Here is a 27,790-nt window from a genome sequence, read left to right on the forward strand (position 1 = left end):
GATACACAGCAGAAACTCACCCTAGCTCCTCCAAACTCCCAACCAGCTAGAAGACCATGTGCAACAGGCAGATAGGAACACCAGCATTTGCAAATTCCCCTGTAAGCCACACACATTCTAAGTTGGAAACATAACACCATTCATTTGTTGTTGCTGGATCAAACCCCTGGAACTCCCTCCCTAATAGCACTCTGTATGTACTGACACCACATCAACTGCATGGCCCAAGAAGATGGCTCACCATCACATTCAAGAACAATGTTTACCATTTACATAGATGATCTGGAGGAGGGGACTGAATCTAGGGTATTCAAGTTTGCTGATGACACGAAGGTGAGTGGGAAAGCGAATTGCGTGGAGGACGCGGAAAGTCTGCAGAGAGATTTGGATAGGCTGAGCGAGTGGGCGAGGATCTGGCAGATGGAATATAACGTTAGCAAATGTGAGGTTATCCACTTTGGAAGAAATAATAGTAAATTGGAATATTATTTAAATGGAGAAAAATTACATCGTGCGACTGTGCAGAGGGACCTGGGGGTCCTTGTCCACGAATTGCAAAAACTCAGTCTGCAGGTGCAGCAGGTGATCAAGAAGGCGAATGGAATGTTGGCCTTTATCGCGAGGGGGATAGAATATAAAAGCAGGGAGGTCTTGCTGCAACTGTACAAGGTACTGGTGAGGCCGCAACTGGAGTACTGTGTGCAGTTTTGGTCCCCTTATTTGCGAAAGGATATATTGGCCTTGGAGGGAGTGCAGAGAAGGTTCACCAGGTTGATACCGGAGATGAGGGGTGTAGCTTATGAGGAGAGATTAAACAGATTGGGTCTGTACTCGTTGGAGTTTAGAAGGATGAGGGGTGATCTTATAGAGACATATAAGATAATGAAGGGGCTGGATAGGGTAGAGGTGGAGAGATTCTTTCCACTTAGAAGGGAAACCAGAACTAGAGGGCACAGCCTCAAAATAAGGGGGGCCTGGTTCAGAACAGAGTTGAGGGGGAACTTCTTCTCTCAGAGGGTAGTGAATCTCTGGAATTCTCTGCCCATTGAAGTGGTGGAGGCTTCCTCGTTGAATATGTTTAAATCACGGGTAGATAGTTTTCTGATCGATAAGGGAATTGGGGGATATGGGGAGCAGGCGGGTAAGTGGAACTGATTCGCTTCAGATCAGCCATGATCTTGTTGAATGGCGGGGCAGGCTCGAAGGGCCAGATGGCCTACTCCTGCTCCTATTTCTTATGTTCTTATGTTCTAATGGAGGATGCACAATAAATGTTGGCTTTGCCAAGAATGTTGCTGATTTTTTAGTTTTGCATTCTTCCCTTGTTGAGAGTAGTATGAAGTAACGAAAAGATCTGTAGATTGATTAATAGACTGACACGCAATAAAAACATACTACAAAATTAGGAGCAGGGGTAGGCCATTTTCCCTTGGAGACTGCTCTGCCATTCAATAATATCGTGCTTCCTCCGGTTATGGCCTCAACTCTCCTTTCTTGTCTACCCACATAACCCTTGACTCCTATTATTCACAGATCTGTCTAACTTAGCCTGAATATATTCATAGAATCATACAGTGCAAAAGAGGCCCTTCAGCCCATTGAATCTGCACCAACACATTAGAAACATCGGAACTTTCACCTAATCCCATCTGCCAGCACTTGGCCCATAGCCCTGAATGTTATGATGTGCCAAGTGCTCATCCAAGTATTTTTTAAAGGATGTGAGGCAATCCGCCTCTACCACCCTCCCAGGCAGCACATTCCTGACCGTCACCACCCTCTGGGTAAAAAATTAATTCATTGTTTGCAAAAAATTAAAAAGAGAAAAAATTCCTCCTAACCTCAAATAGGAGACCCTTCTGAAACTCTGCATTCAGTTCTAAATTCTCCAAAGAGCGGAAACATCCTACCCTACCCGATAGAACCCCCTCATAACCTTGCATTTTAATAAGGTCACCGTCTCAAATTCAATCAGTGAAGGCCCAACCTTTCCTCATAAGACAACCTGTTCATGCCAGGAAGCAACCTGGTGAATGTCTGCTGAGTTCCCTCCAAACTAATTAAATCCTTCCTTAAATAATGACATGAACACTCCTTCCATTGCTGTATTTGTCCGTGTATGAGTAATTCCTATAAGGCAGGTAAGATTGTGAGAACCCTTAAAATGTGGGGATCCACACCTACCAGAAGGGCATATCTCACAGGATGTTAATCCAGATTTCACACCAGAGCTCTAATCCCTTCTCACCAGGATTGGCTGTAATAGGGTTCAAAGCCTTCACTTTCTGACTCAGACAGGAATGCTATCACTAAGTCAAAGGTTTGCTTGTAGTCTAAGGTTATGGTCAAGTTAATACATACACATCTCCTCAGTAGAAGATTTATTCTTCCAAAGTCATTTAACATATCCATGTCATGGGTTAATCATCCCCAAACACTAGCTTTATCATTTTGATCAATAAAATATTCAAGCACCAACATAAATCAACTGAAAACAAATTTTTAAAAACCACAGGAATGAAAATTGTCCATGTGAAAGCGAAAGGTTTTTTTTGCTTCTGTCAGAGAAAGGAACACTGTTCTTGGTCAGCACACATTAAAAAAAGAATTAAACATTATTTTCAATACACGGAATGCTTCGTACTCTTGCCATCTTAGTTGGAATGACGTTGGATCAATTAACCACAAGTGTTTTGCTTACAAGATATTATACTTCAATATCTCGTATCTGTTATTTGAATGAAACAGATGCTATTGTTAAAAGGCAGGTGAATTGGCATTGTAAATATTGCATTATTGCCCACACTGGCAGGAGAAATTACTGGAATGACGGGCATACAGGCAAATATTTTTCTTGTATTCCCAATTTACTTTCCCCCACATAGCAGCTTTGAATTTAATTTACATTACATTTTAAAGTATTTCTATTCAGTCTGCCTAAAAGTGAAGGCGAATTACAGCTGGACACTGTCGCAGCTACTTCCATAGTCAGCAAGCACTCCAGTCACTGTTTAAAAATAAAGTGTCCCTAAGCAGAGGGCATGAATGTACAAACAGCTGTCACGCATACATGTTTGTATGCTTGGAACATTAAATAGCTATTTTTATTTCACGCTTAAGTCGTACATTTACCGTCTACTTTTTGCAAGTAATGAATTGTATATTTTTTAAAAAGCTGAGAAATGAGTGGCTACACTTTGTTCCATTTTAAAAGCTTACTGAATATCATTTGACCTACAGTCAGTACTAAACTGAACAATTTTTGACTGGAATCATTAAATATCAATAATTGTTGTGAAAATGCCTGTTTTGGAATAAGGAATATAAAAAATGCGAAGCAATAGGCAATGAAGAGTATATACATTGAACAATTATGCCTTGGAATATTGATATTTAGTATTGTGGTATAGGGAAGGCCCTTATGATAACTCAGGAGTTGGCTATTTCTACATCAGTTGCAGCGAACGTCTGTAGTATATCAGAGTAGTCAAGTTAACAATAAATCCTGTTCAATCAAGATGTCTGCCAGGCCATTTAATGCTCTTCCCACATAATTGACCATAAATAGTTATTTAACAATTTAGAGAGGGGTGGGGGAGAGGAGAGAAAGGCAGAGAGAAGATAGAGAAAGATGGAGAAAGGAGAGAGAGGGGGGAGAAGAGAGAGGGGAAGAGTAAAGGAGGGAAGTGAGAAGGAAGGAGAAGGGGAGAAGAGAGGAGTGGAGACAGTGACAGAGAGAAAGGAGAGAAGAGGAGGGAAGTTTACAATAATGTTGGTAGGAATGAGGGGACTGCAGTAAGTCCCCTATTCAATTTCTCTACTGCAATTCATTCCAGTTTTAATAGGTATAAGCAATGAAACTACAGCCCAAGTTATCTGGTCATCTGCATGATACAGTTTGTACCTGGAGAAATAATTTTTTGACAGTATTTAGTAATGCTCAACATGACAAGAACAGCTAAATTAATAAATCAAAGTGGCTTCTAAAAGGTAACAGATATTGTAGACTGGCTGTTCCTAATTAATCAAATCTATTTAATTACCTAAAATTAATGAGAATTCTGCGGTGATCTTGTGGCTTCAGTAACAATGTTCAGGATTCCTTGCTGCATTGAGCAATAGAAATATGATTAGGTCAGTGCTGTCAAATAAAAATCATTGATTAAGCACAATTTGGTGCTGGCAACACCACTTAAAAAAAATAATTCATGGGATATGGGCATTGCTGGCTAGGTCAGCATTCAATTACCCTTGAGAAGGTGGTGGTGAGCTGCCTTCATAGAATCCCGACAGTGCAAAAGGATGCCATTCAGCCCATCAAGTCTGCACCGACCACAATCCCACCCAAGCCCGATTTCTGTAACCCCACATATTTACCCTGCTAATCGGGGCAGCACGGTAGCACAGTGGCTAGCACTGCTGCCTCACAGCGCCAGGGACCTGGGTTTGATTCCCGGCTTGGGTCACTGACCATGTGGAGTCTGCACATCCTCCCCATGTCTGTGTGGGTTTCCTCCGGGTGTTCCGGTTTCCTCCCACAGTCCAAAGATGTGTGGGTTACGTGTATTGGCCATGATAAATTGCCCCTTAGTGCCAAGGGGACTAGCTAGAGTAAATGCATGTGGTTGCGGGGTTAGGGCCTGGATAGGATTGTGGTCGGTGCAGACTCGATGGGCTGAATGGCCTCCTTCTGCACTGTAGGATTCTATGATTCTATAATCCCCCTGACACTAGGTTCAATTTAGCATGGCCAATCAACCTAACCCGCACATCTTTGGACTGTGGAAGGAAACCGGAGCACCCGGAGGAAACCCACGCAGGCACGGGGAGAATGTGCAGACTCCACACAGACAGTGAGCCAAGGCTAGAATTTAACCCGGGTCCCTGGCGCTGAGGCAGCAGTGCTGACCACTGTGCTACCCTTCTTGAACCACAGCTGTCCATGTGATATAGGTACCTCCCATGCACTAATATTATTAGAAAACTCCATATGCCCAATACAGGTAAACATATCACAAATGTACATTTACTTAAACAGCCACCCCTATGCTGTCCCTTTCACCAATATTTGACATTCTGACATGAACGTATCGGACACAGCACACCTTAGTGTAGCTTCTAACTTTCTGTCCAGCAAGATGGAGAGCAGAGCAGACCAAGCTCTGCTCTGCTCTCCATCCAGAGTGCAATGAGATGCTGCTTGATCTTTGCTATTATGTGTTCCATTGGAACTGTCAGTTTTGTTTGGGCTTGCTTGGTTCTGTTGGCTAGCAGTTATTCTGATTGGTGGAGCTAGTCATTCTGATCTAATGTTGTTGGTGCTTCCAAGATACTGCAGTTGAGAGTTTTTCACCCATGCTGCATAGTAAACAGCAACCAAAAAACAGTAACCACACACGTCAAAAACATTCACATCCCTGTACTTTTTGACTCTTAATTGCCAATTAGGATGACAGTATCATCAAAATCAATTAACAAAAGTGCCCCCTGCGGTTTAAAAAAGGGTCACAAATAAATGCCAAAAGGAAAATTTTCAAAATAAACAATTTATTTACACTATCAACCACAAGCTTCCTGCAGCACCCACCGGTTGCAAAAGACCCCAAGTAATGTGTAGGCACCACATTACAGATATAGCCATGGAATGGAAGCAGAGAGTCAGAGTCAGTGAGCCTGGACTTTTTTTTTCATTCATGGGATGTGGGTGTCACTGGCTGGGCCAGTATTTATTCCCATCCCTATTTGCCTTTGAACTGAGTGCATTTCAAGAGTTGTCCATCTGGAGTCACATGGAGGCCAGGTAAGAATGGTAGATTTCCTTCCTTAAAGGAACATTTAGTGAACATTTAGTCTCTACAACAATAAACAATGGTTTCATGGTTCCAGATTTGCAATAAAAATTGAATTCAAATTTCACCATCTGTTTTGATGGGATTCAAACCCTGGTTAGCAGACCCTGGGTCTCTGGATTGCTAATACCGGCAGTATACTATTATGCCATTGTCTCTCTCAGCTGATGATAAGCACTTAGACCAGACACAGGAGGCAATCCTTGGGCTCCAGACCAGGTGGTCAAAGATCAGGAGCAGGGGACTGAAGTCCAACCACAAATTGACAAGTTGAAGGGGGGCTGCAACCTCTCACAATCTAGATAAGGTAAAATGCAAAGTCATTAAGGCCACAGATACTGCCAGACTGTGACCCAATTTCTCTGCACCACACTGCCTATGCCAGATTTCCAATGGAACAGGGGAGGGCTTCTGCTTTGCAAATTTCATGCTTTTTGTCACACCATCTCACCAATAAATACACAAAAAGGTTAAAGTTCACATAACAAATGGGAGTATCAAAAATCACATGGTTAATGACAGCGTCTGCTACTCACTTTTTAATTAACTTATCAAAAATGCAAGTAGCCACATTTGGATTCCCATTAGCTGCGATTGGCTGGTGGCTAATGAGTTGGATCACTTTTGCTCATTCCAGTATTACAGGTGTCTCCAAATATGGGAATTACCTGGGATGGGGAAAGGGTCCTAAGCCAATCAAATGGCAGGGAAACAATTCTGTTTAGCAACAAAGTCAATTTATGAATCGATGAAGGTTCCAGATGAGAAATGTCAAATCCACAAGTGTATCTGTGACGATTACAGCTCTCGCACAATTTTGACAATTACTCTTAGCCATTACAAATAGGAAGAACATTAAGGAGGGAGTTAACTAGCAATCTCTCAGTGACTGGCTGACGGTAGCTGCTGAGTATGGCGTTGTGGAGCAGAGGGAAGCGGAACTCTCCTTGCTGGGACAATGAGGAATCGGCGACAATCACCCTCTCGCAGGAGATGAAAGATGAGAGAATACAACTATTTATGAAATATTTCGATGCGAAAGGTAGGTTCGATTCTCTTAGCCGAATAGTCCAAACTGTGATTTATTTTGCAAAAAAAAAAGTTGCTGGAAATATTCAGTAGACCAGAAAGGAAAAACAAAGTTTGCATTGTCTCATCAGAGCTTTTCTAAAATTGTTATTGAGTGGTTTATTTGCTCCCTGTGCCTCAATGTTACACGTCTACGATTATTTTTAATTCTAGGGTGGGACGTTACCTACATGAGCCTGTGCCTTGTATTAACGTTGAACCATTAATTTTTACTTGGGTGCTATTTTCATTAGTTTCTCTGCTTGGAGAGGGGGAAAAAATGGGTTATCACAACACCACCTTTCTCCACTTTCTGGCAATGTTCGCCATTGGGGAAAACAATCTTTGACCCACTTTCTTCTCGACCATTTCTTGCCCACGTGATAGCTGCTGTTAAAGCTTGTAAAGATTGAGGGATCCACTAAACAGATGACCATTAGAATTGCGATCTAATTGAATTAAGAACATTTGCTTTCATCATTGTTCACAAAGCAGGACTAACTGCTTGTTCCTCCTTTGCAGCAAATGAGAAAATAAGAGAAATGGAACAATCTTTTGGAAAACTCATGGACATGGTTGGGAGTGTCCTGGCTGTCTACTTGTTAAAGATGCCAGCAGCAATCAAACAAATAAAGCTAAAGGATTTTCTTGGTAATTTGTCTTGTGTTGTATGAATTTACTTTGTATTTACATAGTATTAAGAAATTAGTATAAGAACTGTCCCATGGTTCCTCATCCACACCTTGCTATGTTTCCCCAATTTCCACTAGTATAACAATCCTAGAATCCAACAGTGCAGGAGGAGGCCTTTCTGCTCTTTGGGTCAGCACTGATCACAATCCCACCCAGGCCCTATCCCCATAACCCCATGCATTTACCTTAGCTAGTCTCCCTGACACCAAGATGCATTTTAACATAGCCAATGCACATAACCTGCACATCTTTGGACTGTGGGAGGAAACCCACACTGACATGGGGAGAATGTGCAGAATCCACAGACAGCCAATTTCCAGCTTGGATGACTAACTGTTGTGCCACTCTGCTGTTGTGTCCAAGAAGATATTTTGAATATACTGAATGAGCATCTATAGCTTTGAATTTCAAAGAATTACAACCCTTATCCTTTTGGGTGAAGTAATTTCTTCTTGCTGTCTGGAATGCTTATTTAAGTTTGGAGATTTCAGACACTACAGTCAGGATAAACATCTGCTTGCTCGAGCCATTTAAGAACTTATCTATGAGATTTCCCCTAAATCTAGTCTACTCACTTGTCGTAGGGCAATCTCTTGCCAGGAATTGGTACAGTGAGTCATTGTTGTACTCTTGAGTGAATGAAGGTCGATAAGTCCCCTGGGCCTGATGAAATATATCCTAGGATTCTTTGGGAGGCAAGGGATGAGATTGCAGAGCCTTTGGCTTTGATCTTTGGGTCCTCACTGTCCACGGGGATGGTGCCAGAGGACTGGAGAGTGGTGAATGTTGTTCCTCTGTTTAAGAAAGGGAATAGAAATTACCCTGGTAATTATAGACCGATTAGTCTTCAGTGGTTGGTAAATTGATGGAAAAGGTCCTTGGGGATGGGATTTACGACCATTTAGAAAGATGCGGATTAATCCGGGATAGTCAGCACGGATTTGTGAAGGGCAAGTCGTGCCTCACAAATTTGATTGAATTTTTTGAGGAGGTAGCTCAGTGTGTTGATGAAGGTAGGGCAGTTGATGTTATATACATGGATTTTAATAAGGCGTTTGATAAGGTCCCCCATGGTCGGCTTATGATGAAAGTAAGGAGATGTGGGATAGAGGGACCGATTGGATAGGTAACTGGCTGTCTGATCGAAGACAGAGGGTGGTGGTGGTGGATGGAAAATTTTCAGACTGGAGGCAGGTTGCTAGCGGAGTGTCACAGGGATCAGTGCTTGGTCCTCTGCTCTGTGATTTTTATTAATGACTTGGAGGAGGGGGCTGAAGGGTGGATCAGTAAATTTGCTGATGACACCAAGATTGGTGGAGTAGTGGATGAGGTGGAGGGCTGTTGTAGGCTGCAAAGAGACATAGATAGGATGCGAAGCTGGGCTGAAAAATGGCAAATGGAGTTTAACCCTGATAAATGTGAGGTGATTAATTTTGGTAGGACAAATTTAAATGTGGATTACATGGTCAAAGGTAGGGTTCTGAAGACTGTGGAGGAACAGAGATATCTTGGGGTCCAGATCCACAGATCTCTGAAGGTTGCCACTCAAGTGGATAGAGCTGTGAAGAAGGCCTATAGTGTGTTAGCTTTTATTAACAGGGGGTTGGAGTTTAAGAGCCGTGGGGTTATGCTGCAACTGTACAGGACCTTGGTGAGACCACACCTGGAATATTGTGTGCAGTTCTGGTCACCTCACTATAAGAAGGATGTGGAAGTGCTGGAAAGAGTGCAGAGGAGATTTACCAGGATGCTGCCTGGTTTGGAGGGTAGGTCTTGTGAGGAAAGGTTGAGGGAGCTAGGACTGTTCTCTCTGGAGCGGAGGAGGCTGAGGGGAGACTTAATAGAGGTTTATAAAATGATGAAGGGGATAGATAGAGTGAACGTTCAAAGACTATTTCCTCGGGTGGATGGAGCTATTACAAGGTGGGAGATATAGGAAGGATATCAGAGGTAGGTTCTTTACGCAGAGTGGTTGGGGTGTGGAATGGACTGCCTGCAGTGATAGTGGAGTCAGACACTTTAGGAACATTTAAGCGGTTATTGGATAGGCACATGGAGCACCAGGATGATGGGGAGTGGGATAGCTTGATCTTGGTTTCAGATAAAGCTCGGCACAACATTGTGGGCCAAAGGGCCTGTTCTGTGCTGCACTGTTCTATGTTCTACTCAAGGCAAGTTTCCTTCAGGAAGACCAAAACTATACTCCCAATTTGGGCTTCAAACCCTTGTGATTGCACTGGTTTCCTTACTCTTGATGTGTCAATCTAGGTTAGAAAATTAAACATGTAGCACTGAGCCAGATAATTACACGTTTCCCACCACTTATTTAATCCCGTTGTCATATCCTTCTATTCCTTTATAACTACTGTTCTAGTACCTTGTCAATGCATCTGTGCTGGTCCCTTTAGCCTGTGGTAGCACTTCTGGCAATTCTCTGGGTTTAAAAAAAAAACACTCCTAAATTCCCTATTACATTTATTAATGACCACCTTTGTAGTTCTCATTATTCCCACCCCTGAGTAGACAGACACTTCCACTATGTGAAATGCTATCTTAAATGCCTCCATTAGGTCACCCCACCCCCTCCATTCTAGGGAATGGGCATCAACTTTCCTTCTCCATAGCAACATAGGACTTTGGAACTGGAGCAAGCCACTTGGCCCTTCCTACTCTGCCATTTACTAATGTCATGGCTGGTTTGGAACCTCCAAGTTAACCTTGTGGATAGAATTGAAAAATGAGCCGCATTAACTGTGTCTTTAGTGCTAGTGATTTTGTGTACCTTTGCTCCCAGATCCCTCTACCCCATTCAGTCACTCCAAGGCTTCCCTATTCCTACCAAGCTGTGCCATTGCACTCCTGCAACTGTTGTTTTTAAGGCTTTGGTTGGACTTTGCAACTGTACCCTGCTACCCATTGCAGTCCCCAGTTAGTAATTTCAGATTAAACCACGTGGGATAGTGTCTCTAAGATCCAGGGTGAATAGCTTGCCACAAGGATGCAAAGAGAACGACCTCAATTGGTGTGGGTATTCTTGGGTCTCCATATCCAGCTACTGATGCTGCACGCAAGTCTTTTGGGGGTAATGTTCCTTTTCTTTCACCACACCCTTGCCTAATAAACTGGCCCATGTATGAAGAATGGCTGCTTGGGTGAAGTACCAAATATGGGTATAGAACTTGCACCTTTGGAGCTGTATCTCAGCTAGGAAGCGGGTAGGGGAGAAAATTGACAAATGTCAGGAAAGATGTATGGAATTGCAGAATGTGATCTAACACATGGACAAATATCATGAAATCTTGTGTATAAAACATTAATTATTAAGCCTCTATGAATTATTCAGTATCAACCCAATTGCAAATAGGTCGGGATATAGGATGTAATCTCAAAATGCTAATAAGAATTGCTTAAAATTCTGAAATGTCATGCAACTGAATTTGACATGGTGCCATCTGAGTATAATTGTGACCCAGGTGATTGTGTTTCCAGGTCTTTGTGTATCATGATTTGTATTGCCTGCTTTTCACTTCGATCTCAACTCTATGCCTTGTATAGTTGCAGGAGGAACAAATCAAGTTACAACTGCTGCTGTGCTGGTGAGGAACTTGTTTTCTGAATTTTCTCTACAGAACTGGGTTGCTAACGCTTTAATTTAGCTCTCTGGCACAGCGTTCACATCTCATTTCATTAAAGTTCTGGAGTTGTGTATTTAAAACTGAAGGCTATGATATAACAAATCTACTGCTGTTTAGTTCTGAATATTCTGTCCTAGGTGGCTGCAAACATTTGTTAACCAGTTTAGAAATCTTTCAAGACGAAAGTGTTAAGAACCAGAATAAATCACTACCCTGGGGCAGATTTTTATGGGTCAAGGTAAACAAGTCCTCCCCTAAAGAAGCAAAATACTGCAGATTCTGCAAAGTTGAAAACAGCAGCTGATGGTGACACTGGTCAGGCAAATATCTGTAGATGGAAACATGGGGTTCCTTTAGCTTTACAGAAACAGCTGGATTGGGGAGGGAAGATGATTATGCAACAAAAATGATGGTGGAAAATGTGCTGATTTAAAGAAACAAAAGATCTGTCAAGAGGATGGGGTCATGATGTGGAGATGCCGGCGTTGGACTGGGGTAAACACAGTAAGAAGTTTAACAACACCAGGTTAAAGTCCAACAGGTTTATTTGGTAGCAAAAGCCACACAAGCTTTCGAGGCTCTGAGCCCCTTCTTCAGGTGAGTGGGAATTCTGTTCACAAACAGAACTTATAAGACACAGACTCAATTTACATGAATAATGGTTGGAATGCGAATACTTACAACTAATCCAGTCTTTAAGAAACAAAACAATGGGAGTGGGGAGAGCATCAAGACAGGCTAAAAAGATGTGTATTGTCTCCAGACAAGACAGCCAGTGAAACTCTGCAGGTCCACGCAACTGTGGGAGTTACAAATAGTGTGACATAAATTCTGATTCTAGGATCGCATGATAAAGACTCAGGAGGAAAAAAGCAGAAATATTTATGTGAAATAGTGTGACATAAACCCAATATCCCGGTTGAGGCCGTCCTTGTGTGTGCGGAACCTGGCTATCAGTTTCTGCTCCGCGACTCTGCGCTGTCGTGTGTCGCGAAGGCCGCCTTGGAGAACGCTTACCCGAATATCAGAGGCCGAATGCCCGTGACCGCTGAAGTGCTCCCCAACAGGAAGAGAACAGTCTTGCCTGGTGATTGTCGAGCGGTGTTCATTCATCCGTTGTCGCAGCGTCTGCATAGTTTCCCCAATGTACCATGCCTCGGGACATCCTTTCTTGCAGCGTATCAGGTAGACAACGTTGGCCGAGTTGCAAGAGTATGTACCGTGTACCTGGTGGATGGTGTTCTCACGTGAGATGATGGCATCTGTGTCGATGATCCGGCACGTCTTGCAGAGGTTGCTGTGGCAGGGTTGTGTGGTGTCTTGGTCACTGTTCTCCTGAAGGCTGGGTAGTTTGCTGCGGACAATGGTCTGTTTGAGGTTGTGCGGTTGTTTGAAGGCAAGAAGTGGGGGTGTGGGGATGGCCTTGGCGAGATGTTCGTCTTCATCAATGACATGTTGAAGGCTCCGGAGGAGATGCCGTAGCTTCTCCGCTCCGGGGAAGTACTGGACAACGAAGGGTACTCTGTCCACTGTGTCCCGTGTTTGTCTTCTGAGGAGGTCGGTGCGGTTTTTCGCTGTGGCGCGTTGGAACTGTTGATCAATGAGTCTAGCGCCATATCCTGTTGGGGGGGCAGGATGGGGGGCAGAGAAGATGTCTTGGCTCTGGAAGAAGATAGCTTTGAGCCAATGGGGATGGGAATCTTCCTGGAATTTCCAGTGCAAACATTAATCCCTCAGTTGTAACATTCCACTTTAATAGGGTGGCACACTGGTTATTACTGCTGCATCACAGTGCCAGGGACCCAGTGGGATGCTCTTTTGGAGAGCTGGTGCAAACCTGATGGGCTATATGATTTTTTTCACATTTATAGGGATTCTCTGGGTTAATCTATTCAGGATATGGCTGCAGAGTTTTGGATTATGTTGGGCTACGAGATCCGAAACAAAGGTATATTAAGTTAGACTAGACCCCAAATCATAAGGTGTTTCACTCCAGGTGTGATTCTACTGGAAGCTTTTATCAAAATGAATTTTATTTTGCTTAACAAGGTTTAGCTGTAACAAATGAATGAGTTTAACATTTGAACAATGATTAAATGTGACGATGTACAATTCTTAATTGCTAACCTATCCCTGAGTTCCAATTTAAGCAATATTCCTCTTACAGTCTTGACCCTTCTTTAAAGTCAGTTTGCAACGCAGGCTTGTGTGCTTGTATTTGTTAACAGTCCTAGAGCTTTTTAAACACCCCTGGAGAGAGACACCCATCTTCTGACAGCCCCAAACAGCAGCTTTGAGCGACAAAGACATCTCTTGCTGCTTTCAGAAACTGGCTTTAAATGAATATTCCCTGCAAACTTGACTCCTCCCACCAGCACATGACTCTATCAATCAATCTCGTCAAAACCCCAAGGGAAAAACCATATAAATAAAGTTGCATTAACTCGGCTTAAAACAAATGCATCAGTCATTAGCCTGCACTCTCAGCATGTGAGCTGCCTGGGGCCCAGACAAATTGGCAGTGTAAAATGGCTGGATTTTAAATATATCCCTCAAACATGATATTCATATATTTCTTAAGCACAATATTATTACAATTAGTTCAGCACATAAGAGAACTTGTTTGGGGGGGGGGGGGGGGCGGGAGGGAGGTGGTGGTGGGAAGGTGGAATAGTGAAAGGGTACAAGTGGACAACTGGTAATGGAACTTGGATAAATCTACTGAGTGTGCAGGAAGGGTGTTAATGCCAGAGGCATATTGATAACTGCTGACCAATGATGTTTGCCTTTTAATGTTGTCGAGCTGTAGTAAGTTTAATATCTGGTTGTATTTGCAGTTGAATTGTGGGAAGCTTATCATAGAATCCTACAGTGCAGAAGGAGGCCATTCGGCCTGTCAAGTCTGCACTGACCACCACCCCACCCAGGATTATGTTGGGTCTTCCCATAACCCCACACATTTACCCTGCCACTCCACCTGACACTAGGGTTAATTTAGCATAGCCAATCAACCTAACCCGCACATCTTTGGACTGTAAGAGGAAATCCACACACACAGGGAGATTGTGCAAACTCCAGTGACCTGAGGCTGGAATTGAACTTGGGTCCCTGGTGCTGAGGCAGTAGTGCTTACTATGCCATTGTGCTGCCCCCTTGCATATGTAGGAGCCCAGCTACCTTGACTATAATGTCTGTGCATGGGGTAAGAGTTTGGCTATCATGCAGGCAGCAATTTGTTTATCTATGAAACATCTCAAAAGCATGTCACAGGCGCATTATGTCACAGGTGCATTATGCAACATGTGACATTGAGCCACATGTGATATCAGATTTACATGACCCAAAAGCTTGGTCAGAGGTAGATTTAAAGAAGGAAGTTTTGGATGACTTTGAAGAACCCTGTTGATGAATATCCCAAAACCCAGAAAGGTAACTTTAAACACCAGTTCTTAGTGTAGTTTATTTTCAATTTGATATGTGAGAAAAGATGTGCAAACCAGGGAGGAATGGTCCAGTCATTTTGTGGTCAATTAATAAGAATATTTATAACTTTAAAGAAAAATACACAAGGACTATGATGCACTTAATCACACTGATGGCTACACACTATTACATGAAGTTACCCCTTTGTTCCCAACTACCTACAACTCCTGAACTTGAGATGCCCCTGTTTCCCAAATAACATCCAATCTTGTATGACTCTGAGCTATATCCAACAGATAATTACCACCCACAAGTTATTTGTTCATGTTTGGGGAAAACTGTCTTCAATCTCCATCAAGGTGTAATCTTCTGTGTTTTGGGATTTTAGCCAGCTGTCCTTTAGCAATAACTTGTTTTCAGGGGACAGTTTTCTGAGGCTGGGTGTGGCTGTGATGGTAGCCACTTCTACTGCTGTCTTTCTCCAGTTATTCTATGGATATATCATTCATTCCCTTTGATTTTACCCACTGTGGTCCTGGCTTTTAGCATGCAAGTACCAATTTATCTCTCCTTTTGAAGTCACTCCTTCACCCCATTGTTCTACCCTAGTCACATAGGTAAGCACTTGCTTTTCTCTCAGGAATGCTAATTCGTCTATCAAAACATCCCTTCAGACAATTTTACCCCAATTTCATTTATGAATCTTAATTTCCCCCATTCTTACCCTCTGCAAATTTGGTCATATTAAAATGTTGGCAGTGAGCCAGGAGTTCATTGGAATAACAAAAGGCATGGATGGAGGTTTTGGCAGCAGCTGAAGGCACAAGAAAAGTGGATGCAATTGCTTGAGTGGGACAGATGGGTATAAAACCACATAATGAAGCAGTGAGAGTTATAATCTTGTGGTAGAGAGGAAGAGCAGTGTGAGTTTATGATCTTGCAGTAGAGAGGGGGAAGAGCAGTGAATCAATTGTGCAGTATGTAGGTGGTAATTTTTGGATTGGTGGCCAGCAGTGTGATTGGAAAGGCATGGACTAAAGATCAGTGATTTTCTAAGTTTTATTGTGTATAACTGATGGAAACCATTTGCTCACATTCACAGACTGATTATCCAGAGGAAAGGGTAATGACCACTCCTGTTAGGACACGAAAGAAAAAAGGCAAGTTCAAATACGTGCTGTTGTTTTCCTTTTTCTTAAGGGAAAGTTAAATGTGAAGTTGATTCTGGATAACTTGATGTGGATGATACAATATTTATTTTTCAGGCAAAGCTCCATTGGCTTCCAATTCTAAAATGGAACACTCAGAATCAAAATGCAAAGCTAGGTTGACTACAGCAAAATACTGCACAGTTCCAAAAGTAAGCCTAATTTTTTTTGATCGCTTGGTAGATAAAGGAGCTATATAAAAATACACTAAAAGTGAACATTTTGAAAATAAATTGTGTTGCACATGCTCATCATGCAGCTGGATTGCTACTGGTACATATGCCATCCATGATAACTTTATTTCAGGTACCTCAGACCAAGCCAAAATCCAGTTCTTTCTCCAATGACAAAGAAATGGTCTTTACAAGGTATATTTCAAGGTAGAAACTTGCATACATTTTGCACAGCATGTTAGTATTTGCTGTTCAATGTATTTTTTTTCTTAAATTAATGTACAGTGGTCCAATATTGTGCACCAAGAAGCCTTCAAGTCAAGGAGCTGAATCAAAGAAGCCATCTGTTGGTGACAAAAAGTAAATGTTTTTAATATTGTAGCTACTGGTGATGAAGGAATGCTGTTAAGCCAGAACTGTAAATAACACTCCATTTGGCACAGATCTGACTCTTGTAAATTAACACTTAGCACTCTTGGACTCCTTGGTAAAATCCTCAATGAATCAAATAACATCACGTCAGAATGATGAAGAAAATATAGACTGAAGAGCTTCCAGCTTCTCCCACTGCCCCAGACAGCATTGGCACCCTCATTGGATTCTTGGCACAAATGTGAATCTTCTAGCTATACAATCCAGCTCTTAACTGCTTCCCTACCCCAATCTCTTTGCAGTGGAGAGCATTTCATTCTTCCCTCCACTCTCTCTAATTTTATTATATTTTTGGTCATTTTGGGTTCTTTGGTATATAATGTTCTGTCAATTGGGGAACTATTAGTCCATATGTGTCCATAATGTGAAGAATATCCAAAGGGTTGGATGTAAAGCTTTGGTTGGGCAAAATACCAAATACTTCAATTAATTGTAAGCTAACTGCTTTTTCTTAGATCTGGAAGAAAAGTACAGAAATTTTCATATCCTTCAGCATCTGTGGATAAGATGTTACCATTCATTAAGATACCTTTGGCTGATGGGCAGGTAAGTAAACCACCTCAAGGACTTGGATTCAAATGCAGGACAGATGTTTTAAGTAATTTAAGACTACCTGTTCCTTCATGTAGGCAAGCTTTTGGCATCATATTTGCCAAACTCCCTTGATGGCTGTCTACCTTAATCTCATTTTTTTTACTTTATTCCCACTTTTTAGTAGCATTTTAATTCCTGCTATCACTTTGCTTTAAATTCTAACCATGTTCAGACTCGGGTGCCCAGAGACAAATTATATTCATTTGGCCTTGATTTTTTTCATGAACTCAATATTGCCTTGCCCCTGTATGTTGACATATTGTTTACAGATCTATCTGTGCCCTAATCCCTTGTAGAGCTTTCAGCCATCACATTTCCATACCAATACCATTCCTCGATCAAAAAACACATGTTCCATGTTTTTGTAGCTTTGGACTTGACATTTCTAAGCTCCCCGGCTGGCTTTTCTCATTTCATTTCCTCCTCCTACCCCATTAACTTAAGGTTACCCATTGCCCCTATTCTTGCTGATCTACATTGGCTCGCACTTGCAAGAACCTTAATTTTTAAAATTCTGTTTTCATACCCTTTCATTAGTCTCCTCATCCTCATAATCCTTCTAAGTCTGCTCTCATAATTCCAGCCTCTTGAGCATCCTCAGTTTTAATTGCACTGCTATTGCTGCCAGTCTTCAATTCACTTCCCCTTCTAAATCTCTCCCTCTTTTAAGATGCTCCTTAAAATTGACTTCTGACTGATTTTTGTTCATCTGCTCAAATATCCCCTATTGTGGCTCAGATTTTGCTGTTGCACTCAAGTGTTGTGATGTTTGCCATGGCTCATCCTATGTTCTTTTGTTTACCATTATGCTCTAATTTAATCCCTTTTTTCTATCTTGTTGTATATCCCACTTGGAGGTGGGAGGGATTAACTTTCCCCTTCATTTCTCCAAATAGCTATATCCAATGCAAAATTTTTCATCACTTTGAGATGGCACCTTGTCCCTATTCTTTCAACCACAAATATAATTTTCCACCTTGCTGCTATTTAGTCAATGTGCTCCAAAACCATATCAATTCTTTTATTACCTGTTATATTTCTCATTGAACATTATCTGTTCTTGACCCCTCCTGCATATGCTTGCAACTATGGACAGTCCCTTCATCACTTTGCCTTAGTATTTTGCTCAAGTGACACTTCTCTCTAGTATCGAGCATTCCCGGGTGGCTGAATTCTGAAGATACCCTCTCTTCTGCATGGCACACTTGTGTTAACCCACTTCCCCATCTGGTTGACTCCAGCAGCAATTGCAAATGACCCATGAAGCTCCTGGTAGTTTCCCTTCTTTCTTCTGCTCACCCCTCACCTCTATCCTACTTTTCCAGTGATATGGGTTTTAACACAAACCACAATACCTGCTGCTCACTATGGCCTGGCATTTCAACAATGGATAATTTGCTGAAAGCTTGTCAAACCCTTAAAACCTCCCATTGCTACCACATGATCTGAGTGAATCTGCCTGGAGATACTCCTCCTCGTATTTGATTTGCTGGATACTCCTGGTTTTCAGAAACGTTCTCATCAAAATTCCACAGAATACTGCACTTATCTGTGCTGCCATACATGTCTGAAGCTTGGTGTGAGATTGGCCAAATTCTTGCCCATCTTCAGCTAATTTCATGTTGGTGCCATTCTTCTTCCCTTGAGTGTCACAACTAGTGACTCGCTTTCCCTTTTGCTCAGCTGGTCTTTCAAACTGGGGACATGAAAATATCTGAATAAACACCTTGGTGAAATGCTCCTAGATGTTTTATGGGGCATAGTTATTTACTTCACCTGATTTTTTTTTTCATGCATTTGCAAAGCTTGACCATTTTGCCTACTTTTCCTTGGTATCAAGTCTTTTTATAAAAGAATGGAACTAGTGATTTTGTTCTGTAACCCTTTAGAAGTTTTAGAAAAGTGAAAGATGAATTTACAAAACATGTCTTAAAGTTATAATGTCTGTCTTAGGCAATCAGTGCAGTTGGTGAGGAAGTAAATAACATTGATGTGCAGTCACTTGATCCACATGCTCTTCAGGGTATTCAGTTGCTAGTGGTAAGTTTCTTTATCTGAATTTCCATCCAAATGCTCTAGAAATTTTTAAAATGTCTACTTGAGCATAGTATACAAACAAGGGAGGCTGCAAATAACTCACCAAGAATCTAAATGTAATTCAATCATTAGTGAAAGTCTTTCACTGCTAGCTGACTGCTTTTAAGAACTTGTTGACCTAGGATATAGTCAACAGCACAGTATCAAGTCCTGCAAAATAATTCCTTCCTGTTTCATCCCTATCTGACACTTGGGGATGGAAGTCATGGCCCTTCCTAATTTGGGAATATTAGCCTTTTTTTTGCCAGAAAGAGCTTGGACTAGCTGGTCCACCAATCAGTCATGTTGAATCTAATATTTGCATGCTCGTCACATCTCCCAGAAGAGGCAAAAATTCAAGCTGTAGGCTACAGAAAAGTAACTGGCAAATTCCCCTGAAAGTGAGGTTTAGAGGTGCTTTCAACACTTCAGTTGTCTGAAACCATATTGGCTGCACCCAGGAACTTGTCCAGTTGTGTGTAGAAATTTGCAGGAAAATGTGTACCCACTTCATAAATTGCCAACATCTTCCAAATCAAACCTTTTTTGGAAGAGAAGCCTCTAACAGCTAATATGCTTGCATAACTGGTATAAGTGTGTCAGATTGGCTGTTCCCAATTGCTAAATTAAGTACCAGGAAGGAGCTTGAGCTTTCTCCTAATGAACCGTTTTTTTTCTCAACAGACCCGCCTAACTGCTTTGTGTGAAAAAGCCAAAAATAGTGCAAAACATGCCAACAGCCTTTGAAAAGATCCTGCAGAGATTTTTTTGATTTTAGTAGCTTTGTTTTTAGAATTTGTGTATATATACCCACATTAAAGTCTGTTTTATTTTTGTCCACCTACTAGGGTTCAAGTATTGTTCATTGGCCCCCTTACTTGGATCCCTCCCAAAGATTTGCAACCATTTGGCACTGCCCTTTTGCTTGAATCCTTGAGGTTGGTTTGCTAAAGGCATAGCTGACTTTTCTTGACCAGACAGGTTATGGGTGTAGGGCTGGAGGTTGACCACATCCTGTTTGAACTGTCACTGGATTGGCAATAGAAGCAGGAGTAGACCATGCCAATGTGATCATGGCTTGCTCCCCATCTCCGAGACTAAAAATCTCTGTCCTAGCCTTAAATGTAAAATGGAGTATCCACAGCCCTCAGGAGTAAAGCATTTGAAGATTCCTAAACGGGTGAAGTAATCTCTCCTCATCTGTCCTAAATCCTGAGACTGTGCCCTCCAATCTGTCTACACTTTACCCTATCAATCCTTTGGAATTTTGTAGGTTTCATGAGTTTGATTGCATCTTTGTCAGCACATCCTGAAGGATTTCACAGCACTATGGAACCAAATGGGACATTTGGCCAAAGAGTTGCATTGAGGTTGATGGACCTGGTTCTTGAGAATGAGGTGGGCAAAGTGGATCAAATGTCAGTAGTGAATAGGGATCACCATGTTATGGAAAAGAACAAGACACAATTGGATTTGTTAGAGGGCAGATTCAATGAACAGATTTCATCCAGATGATTCAGCTGCCTTGAGGGGTTATTTAAGATATACTCGTGTTCCTTTTCAACCTTAGCCCCAGAGTTCCCAAATAAATGGAAAAGATATGGTGAAAGTGTGGAGTCAACAACATGAGGGGATCCAACAAAATTTGTAGGCATTTAAATAATGAGTGGTTAGGAGTTATGGACTGGAATTTTCTAGCTGTTGTGGCACAATTGGGTGGGATTATCCATGTTGTATGGAAGTAGGGTGTGTAGCTGAGGAACTAAGGAGTACTTTATACCAATGCAGAAGATGCTGTCCAAGTCATATTTGAAAAGAGGTAGTTGAGATACTGGATACATTTGAAATTTAAGAAAGCAAAGGTTCAGACTAGCCATTTATTTACACAAATGAGCAGATTATAGCCTTCAGTTAAAATATTTCTCCAATTCTTCTACCCATTCATCTGTATGATTTAATTTTCATAAGACAGTCCCTAAAACTTGTTTGTATGGTGCGGTCAGTTTTATCAGGAACCAGCTAATGACTGACTTGGATTTTTTTAAACCAGAAGCACTTAATTTTCCTAGAAAAGTCTTGCTACTTCACAGGTACAGCAGAAAATGCCACTTCTACAAAATATTAAGACCAAACAAAATGGTTAACAGCTCATATTGTAAGAGGACAATTCAAAATGTCCAACCAACTGCAGACAGGATTTCTTTGGAATGAGATGAACATGCTGCATTGATAGTTTTGCTAATGCTGGTAGTGGAGGACCAGTTTCCTTTTCCATGTGGAAGCTTTTGGAACAGGTTAAGTCTTGTTCTGTAAAGGGCAAATGTCATAGCCTGGTTTTTGCAGTAATGTTTCTTCTGCTGTCTACTGCAAAGCAGGGCTTTTAAAAAATGTCTGATAACATAATGGAAAGCAACTGCTCGGCTGTTACAAGAATCCCTTTAGTATTTCCCTGTACATAAGAGGTAAGAAAAACTGATCCAGAAATCACTTATGATCCCTGTAACTTCCAAAAAATGAATTTCTGATGTAAAGGAATTGCAGCCAGATTTTACTTGTTAACAAACTAAAATCACCATTGCCTGAACATTACTTCGTAGGCATCTAGGCCACAGAAAAGCTATTAACTTACCACAACCAAAAACCCCATTTGTTAACCTGCACTCAGCATAAATATAGGATGATGTTTATAAAATCCCTCCAAGATTACCCTCGAGGGTAATCTTTAAACAAAGGCACTTTGACAACTTCAGATTTATTGCTTAAATCAGGACTCCATCCTCCCTTGTGCTCTAGTGATTAACCCAAATAGTTCTTTGGTTTGGTGTAGCAATCTTTATACACCCAAACTCTTTGCCTTAGTCTGATGTGAATCTGTACATAGCAAGGGCAGTTGCAGCCTCCTTTGTAACTTATTGAAAGTAAGGTTCAAGGTAACTAGGTCATATAGGCTTGTCTCCAATTAGACATAAATCACATCTCCTTTATACTATTCCATTCTACCATCTCAAAAGTCTAGCATTCATAACAGGCAAAATCTAATTTGCTGCAGCTAAACTTTAGCTTTTGTATGAATTAAAATCACATTTAAAATAACTTAACAGTAATTTTCATAAGCTCAGTTATCCCAGAGCACTTCATTGCCCATTAGGCACTTTGTAAAAATATCACTGCCTTAAAGAAAAACAACCAAATTGGACACAGCAAGGTCCTATAAAAAGTAATGAAAAATGACAAGGTTTGAAGGGTGCATGTTGACCAGGAGAGAATTCCATCCTTCAAAATAGTGCTCTGGAATTGTGTCCACTTGAGGACAGATGGTGCCTCAATTCAATGTTGTCTCAAAAGTGGACATGTCCTCAATAAAGCCATTCAAATGTCAACAGCAATCTGGAATAGGACTCAAATCATGTGGGAAGTGTTATCATTGTTCCAATGCAGGTAATGTACCTACCAATTTGCACATCACAAAGCCCACAACCATACCTTTTGATCTGTTTTAGGAAAGAGCAAGCAAACTGTGAATGCTAGAAATCTGAAATAAAGCCAGAAATACCAAAAATGTTCAGGTCTTACAATATTAGTGTGGAAAGAGTTAATACTGCACATCTGTAACCTATCTGTTTTAAGCAATGTCAATTGAGCTGGGATGCTGAGGAGATTCCATCTTGAACAGGTGCAGTCAGACCCCTGTTTTAATGTTTCTGGCACCTCAGGTACCCCTTCAATATTCCACTGGAGTGTCAGCCTAGGTTTTTGTGCTCATGTCTCTGGAAATCCTGTGTGAAAGGAATGTGCTTAGCATTTTCCACTTTTATAAGTGAGAATAATGACAAATGCTAAGTTATAATAAATGTTACCACACTAATTATAATGGTGTTTGAAACACACCCACCAAAAGCAAATACCAACTTCCCATAGACAACAGTACATTGTAATTATTAAGAAATAGCTACTATATTAGTATGAAGAAATGTAAATTTTTATTAAGCTTGAAACTATGAATTGTTGAAAGCACATTTCAATCTTTTGAACAAGTTAATTTGAAGTAGGAAAAATGCTTCAGCTTCAATACAGGCCAGGTTGTCTAACATCAAGTGCATGAATCCCCACTCCTCCCCATCCTGCCTAAACATTTGAGTGATCCCAGGAACTGCTTCATATCTATACTGGTGCCAGACATACCAATTGTTTTTTCACTCAACTCTAAGAACTTTCAAACAGCAGCAAAGTCTGACTGATCTAGGTTACAACATGGAGTAACTAGGCAAATCACAGCATTTAAAAAAAATACAGGTTTATAAATAACTTAGAAGTTACCAGCTTAAGGTTTATATATTGACATAAGGTTTGCTGTATATCCATGAATCATGTGAAGACCACACATCTCAGTAGCTGCAGAATCATATCCACTTTTGTAACTGGTCAGCTCCTCAGCCTGCAACACACCAGTGAATTTTTAGAAAGCAATCTAACCCAAATAGCAATACACAATCACCTGTGATGTGCAAACATGCACTATAATAACAAAACAGTGAAATCCTCAAAATTCAACTTGGTGTTGCATTACAAAAAGGTAAATGGAACATGGCTATAAAGCTTGCCAGTGTCAATTTCAAATTTATATTTATTCAAACAGGAAATACTACAACTCCTTTTACAAAACATTGGATTTGAGCTCTTTACATGCTAAATCCCAATATTCAAATCTTAAATGGGAAGTGGCAATGTAACTTCTGATTAGACAGCTTCCCATATTTTCCTCAAAATCAACTGGTACACTATAAAAGTACTTTGTGCAAAAGTGCTTGCTTGTAACAAGATGATACTAACATTCAAGTAGGAAAACATGCAGAAAAACTGGGTGAAAGAGTCTTTTATGGACTAGTTTTACCAACTCCCTTTCACCTGCATTGCAATATCCACAAGGCGCAATAGTAGGCATATATGAATCCTGAAAAACTGTAGAGCCACATTTACTTTAAATGTGTACACCAGAGCCAATAAAGCATATAGAATACCTCAAATTAGTTTGACTAAACCTTCATGTTTAAAACCTTTCATGGCCTCCATCCCGGTCACCACACCAAACTAGAGTTCTTCAGATTCTTCCCTCACGTACTCATCTCCTTTACCCTACCACTGGGTGACCCAAGTTTCATTTCACTAACCTCTTCACCTTTCTTGCCTTAAGATTCTTCTTCAAACCTGCCTTTTGGTCTCTGTCACTTGGCATCTATTTTTGTTTTGATACTTCAGAAGCCCTTGATGTTAAAATACTACTTACATGCAAGTGGTTCTTGTGCACCAACTGAACATAGATTTTTTAAAAATTGCCATTTCCTCAACATATTTTTTTTAAAAATGACCCAGTGAGTAGCATGTCGATTGAAATCAAATTCAAAGCCACTGGCCAATGATTCCAATAAAAATAAATGTCTGTCCATATCTTTAATTGATTCCCATTACTAAACAACAACGGATTGAATCCACAATGACCACCACTGCAGATGCCAATCTATTCAAAATTCATACAGGTAGCTTTTGCTACACATTTAACAGACTGCACATTATTTCCAGCAAATGGCTGTTATGTGTCACAGCTAAACAAAACTCTGCCCCAAAATTCTTAAAACAGCCAAATATTTAACAGTGCATACAAATGATTCTATTTTTTTTCAAAACTTTTAATTTGAACAAACATTTTAACATATGACTCAATTTTGGACTTCAGAAATAACTACTTAACAGTTTGAGCATGAAAAAAAAAAACATCTTGAATCATTGTCACAATACAGAGTGGTCCAAAGGCGTTGCCAGAATTTAAGGCAATGGGAGGGATGGAGGAAAAGCAAAAAGGAAACTGCCCAAACTTTATAAAGCAAACAGAATTGAGCCTGCTTCCAAGCATGGGTGCAGAGTTTAAAAAAATTCACTGTTGCAATTTGAACTTATTACTTAACAACCACAGAACTTTCAGGATTCTAGAAAAGAACCACATAACCACATTATCTGTTACTCTGCTTGAACTTTTTTTTCTGTTGAAGCGCTAGAAAACTTATATATGCAGCTTGACTGGGTTGACATGCAGCTGTTTGGAGATATGCGCACCACTAAATTCTTTATTTCTACTTATGTTAGCAGCTCATGTGTTTTCAGCCCATACATCAAGTGTACACAAATAAGGGCCATACAACATCAGGAAAACAGTTTTGTTTTAAAATGGTGGCAGAAGGGAAGCAAAGAATTTACAGAAACGTTTCTTTAAAAAAAGCAGAGATACAAGGACAGACAAAATTTGAGATACCAGTTTAATTCTCACCAGCTGCTCCCCTGCATAGGTCTCAAAGAATTGAGCACCTCACACTGTGCCATGGTTATTTTACTTTAAATTATACATTCGGTAAATATAATTAAAAGTTACATATACAGCAAAGAGATGTCCATCAGAGTTCCTCTGGATTGAGTTGTGACATAAAGTCCAGTTTGGCTCTTAACAAAACCAGATGAAATCTGAAAATATCCAAAACTGAACAGAACAGGGTTTGCAAGTGTTTTACCAAAGTTTACTGATGGGCACACTGTACACCAGGGCCAGTGTGGTGGCCACTTTCATCATCAGAGCTATCATTGTAGGCTTCCCGTCGGTGTCCTCCTGCAGAACCACGGGTGTTATCAAACTCTTGCAGATCAACTTCCTCAATGTCGCCAATCACATCAGGAACATCAGGCCTCGCTGGGAGTAGATCTTCTAGTTCCTAATGATAACACAAGTATCAACTTTGCACATTAATTTCTTTGGAACCACAAATGTTAGAAACCGGTATCACATTTAACATGGAGATAAATGAATTTTTTTTTAAAATTCCTGTTTAGAGTGGTTTATTAGGTTCTACTAGTTTCAAATATTAGAAGCCAAAATATCAGATTAGCTAACTGACAGGAACAGAACCAAATACGCAAAATAAGGATTTGAACTTTCCACTTACAGCTATTTTTTCAGGACTAATCCAATTATTTTCAGGGAACTGAACATCAAACTTGATATACAAGTTGCCTTTTTCAAATGGATTACGATACTGCGGCATTCCTTCACCTTTAACAACACGAACACAACCTAATTGAAGATATAAAATACAAATATTAGAATGGCTCTTTCGTCAACTGAGCATAGGATTCTGAAATGAGCTGCAATGGCAATCAGGTAGCTTTATGGTCATCATCCTTGATACTATATTTTTCTATTTCCAATTTATTTCATTAATTGAATCCAAAGTCCTCAACTGTCTTTGTAGGATTTGAATTCATGCTCCAGATTATTTATCCAAGATTCCTAGTCCAGTAACATAACCACAATGCTACCAACTCTTCTGTTTTAATTCCCATCGTTAGAAAATGCTGTGTATGATAATTTTAAACAATCCCTACTCATTGATCGACTTGTGAACAGAAAATATTTTGTCAACATCATTTTTATCTATTACCTGGTTCAATAACTTTTCCTGGAGGATACTTCACAACAATCTGCCGCCCATCCAAATGTTGGAATGTGAATTGAAAGCCACAAAGGGCCTCAACAAGACCAATTTTGTGGGTCATGTGCAAGTCATTTCCCTCTCTTTGAAACACCTATGAATTTAAAAAGAAAATGTTATATATGATGTCATCAGCAATCTTGGGAACCAAGTGCAACTTCACATTTCAAAGAACATAAAAGCATATGAAACTAGATACATCTTGCAGCATGACTCACGGTGCATCATGATACAGTATACTTTAAGTGCACTCCATTGAGCTTCCTAAACAATCAAGTAAAGCCAAAATTATCTAACTCAAATGCAAGTTTCCATTAGTTACAAAGGACAGGAAAATTAGGTTGACAATTTAAAGAAGCAGTAGTTGCAGTATCACTTTGAAGTGTTTTGTCTCCAATTTAACCCTTTATTTGTAATTGTTTTGCCCATTCATAGCTTTTGATTAAATATTTTAATCAAGTTATTCAGCTGACAGACCAAAGCAAGTGGCCATATTAGATATAAAAAAAACAGAAAATACTCGCAATGTCGGTGGAGGAAGAGAGATAATGTTTCAGGTTGATGGCCTTTCACATTTCTAGCATTTTTGGTCATTTCAGATTTTCAGTATCGTAGTATTTTGTTTTGACACTATTAGATCAATCTCTACCACTTCTGTTTAACAAAATTGTATTGGCTCCCAAGGAAATAAATTTGTGTTTCATAGAACAATGATTCAAACACACATTTCACAAAAACATTGCACATGTAGCTTATTCGGAATCTATGAAGTCAATGTAAAATTAAGAGTATTTATATATTTTACATTCACATATACAGTTTGTGTATCTGACCACCTTCTGCAGGCATGGTAATGTACAAGGATTGCCACAGCAGCTTGATCATACTGGGGCATTTGTGATTAGTGTAACAGAGAAAGTAATGATTCTGCTCGTTTGGTCCTAATTCTCAATATATTTTGAACATGGGAATAGTGGGGAAGGGCCTTACATAATATTGATTATGCAGGTCATAGTTGGGGCCCTTCATGACAATTATTTAGATACAATTTCAAACACCAGACTCTAGACTGTGCAGTTTTAAACAGGTGTCATGTGTAGGGGGTAA

General features: G+C 40.5%; 2 protein-coding genes and 1 long non-coding RNA gene across 3 annotated transcripts in view; 2 read left to right on the forward strand and 1 right to left on the reverse strand.

Annotated features, from left to right (window-relative positions):
- The first annotated feature begins 6,614 nt into the window (after positions 1–6,614).
- On the forward strand, positions 6,615–11,195 carry LOC144492621 (uncharacterized). Its single transcript, XR_013497612.1, has 3 exons — positions 6,615–6,891; positions 7,440–7,568; positions 11,166–11,195. It is a non-coding gene; the product is annotated as an uncharacterized LOC144492621 (long non-coding RNA).
- A 4,754-nt stretch (positions 11,196–15,949) lies between these two features.
- Positions 15,950–19,914, forward strand: LOC144492620 (borealin-2-like). The gene is made up of 6 exons (XM_078210836.1): positions 15,950–16,028; positions 16,183–16,244; positions 16,335–16,409; positions 16,937–17,027; positions 19,029–19,115; positions 19,836–19,914. The coding sequence occupies exons 1-6, from the start codon at positions 15,963–15,965 to the stop codon at positions 19,896–19,898; spliced, it is 444 nt and encodes a 147-aa protein (XP_078066962.1). The 5' UTR covers positions 15,950–15,962; the 3' UTR covers positions 19,899–19,914.
- Positions 19,915–24,584: 4,670 nt separating this feature from the next.
- Positions 24,585–27,790, reverse strand: part of dnaja2a (DnaJ heat shock protein family (Hsp40) member A2a) — a 34,245-nt gene continuing 31,039 nt past the window's right edge. Inside the window, exons 7-9 of the mRNA XM_078210827.1 lie at positions 26,633–26,777; positions 26,138–26,265; positions 24,585–25,906 (exon numbers count right to left, since the gene is read on the reverse strand). Of these exons, the coding sequence (XP_078066953.1) occupies positions 25,715–25,906; positions 26,138–26,265; positions 26,633–26,777 (465 nt within the window). The 3' untranslated portion in view covers positions 24,585–25,714. The remainder of the gene's footprint in view (positions 25,907–26,137; positions 26,266–26,632; positions 26,778–27,790) is intronic.

This window comes from Mustelus asterias, chromosome 4, assembly GCF_964213995.1.
Source record: "Mustelus asterias chromosome 4, sMusAst1.hap1.1, whole genome shotgun sequence".
Lineage (NCBI taxonomy): Eukaryota > Metazoa > Chordata > Chondrichthyes > Carcharhiniformes > Triakidae > Mustelus > Mustelus asterias.

What these genes read in the sequence shown, in the direction of transcription:
- LOC144492620 (XM_078210836.1), top strand. Translation starts at nt 15,963, where the DNA reads ATGGAACACTCAGAATCAAAATGCAAAGCTAGGTTGACTACAGCAAAA. An exon ending in AATACTGCACAGTTCCAAAA is followed by an intron (nt 16,029 to 16,182) that starts GTAAGCCTAATT and finishes ACTTTATTTCAG; the next exon opens with GTACCTCAGACCAAGCCAAA. An exon ending in CCATCTGTTGGTGACAAAAA is followed by an intron (nt 16,410 to 16,936) that starts GTAAATGTTTTT and finishes GCTTTTTCTTAG; the next exon opens with ATCTGGAAGAAAAGTACAGA.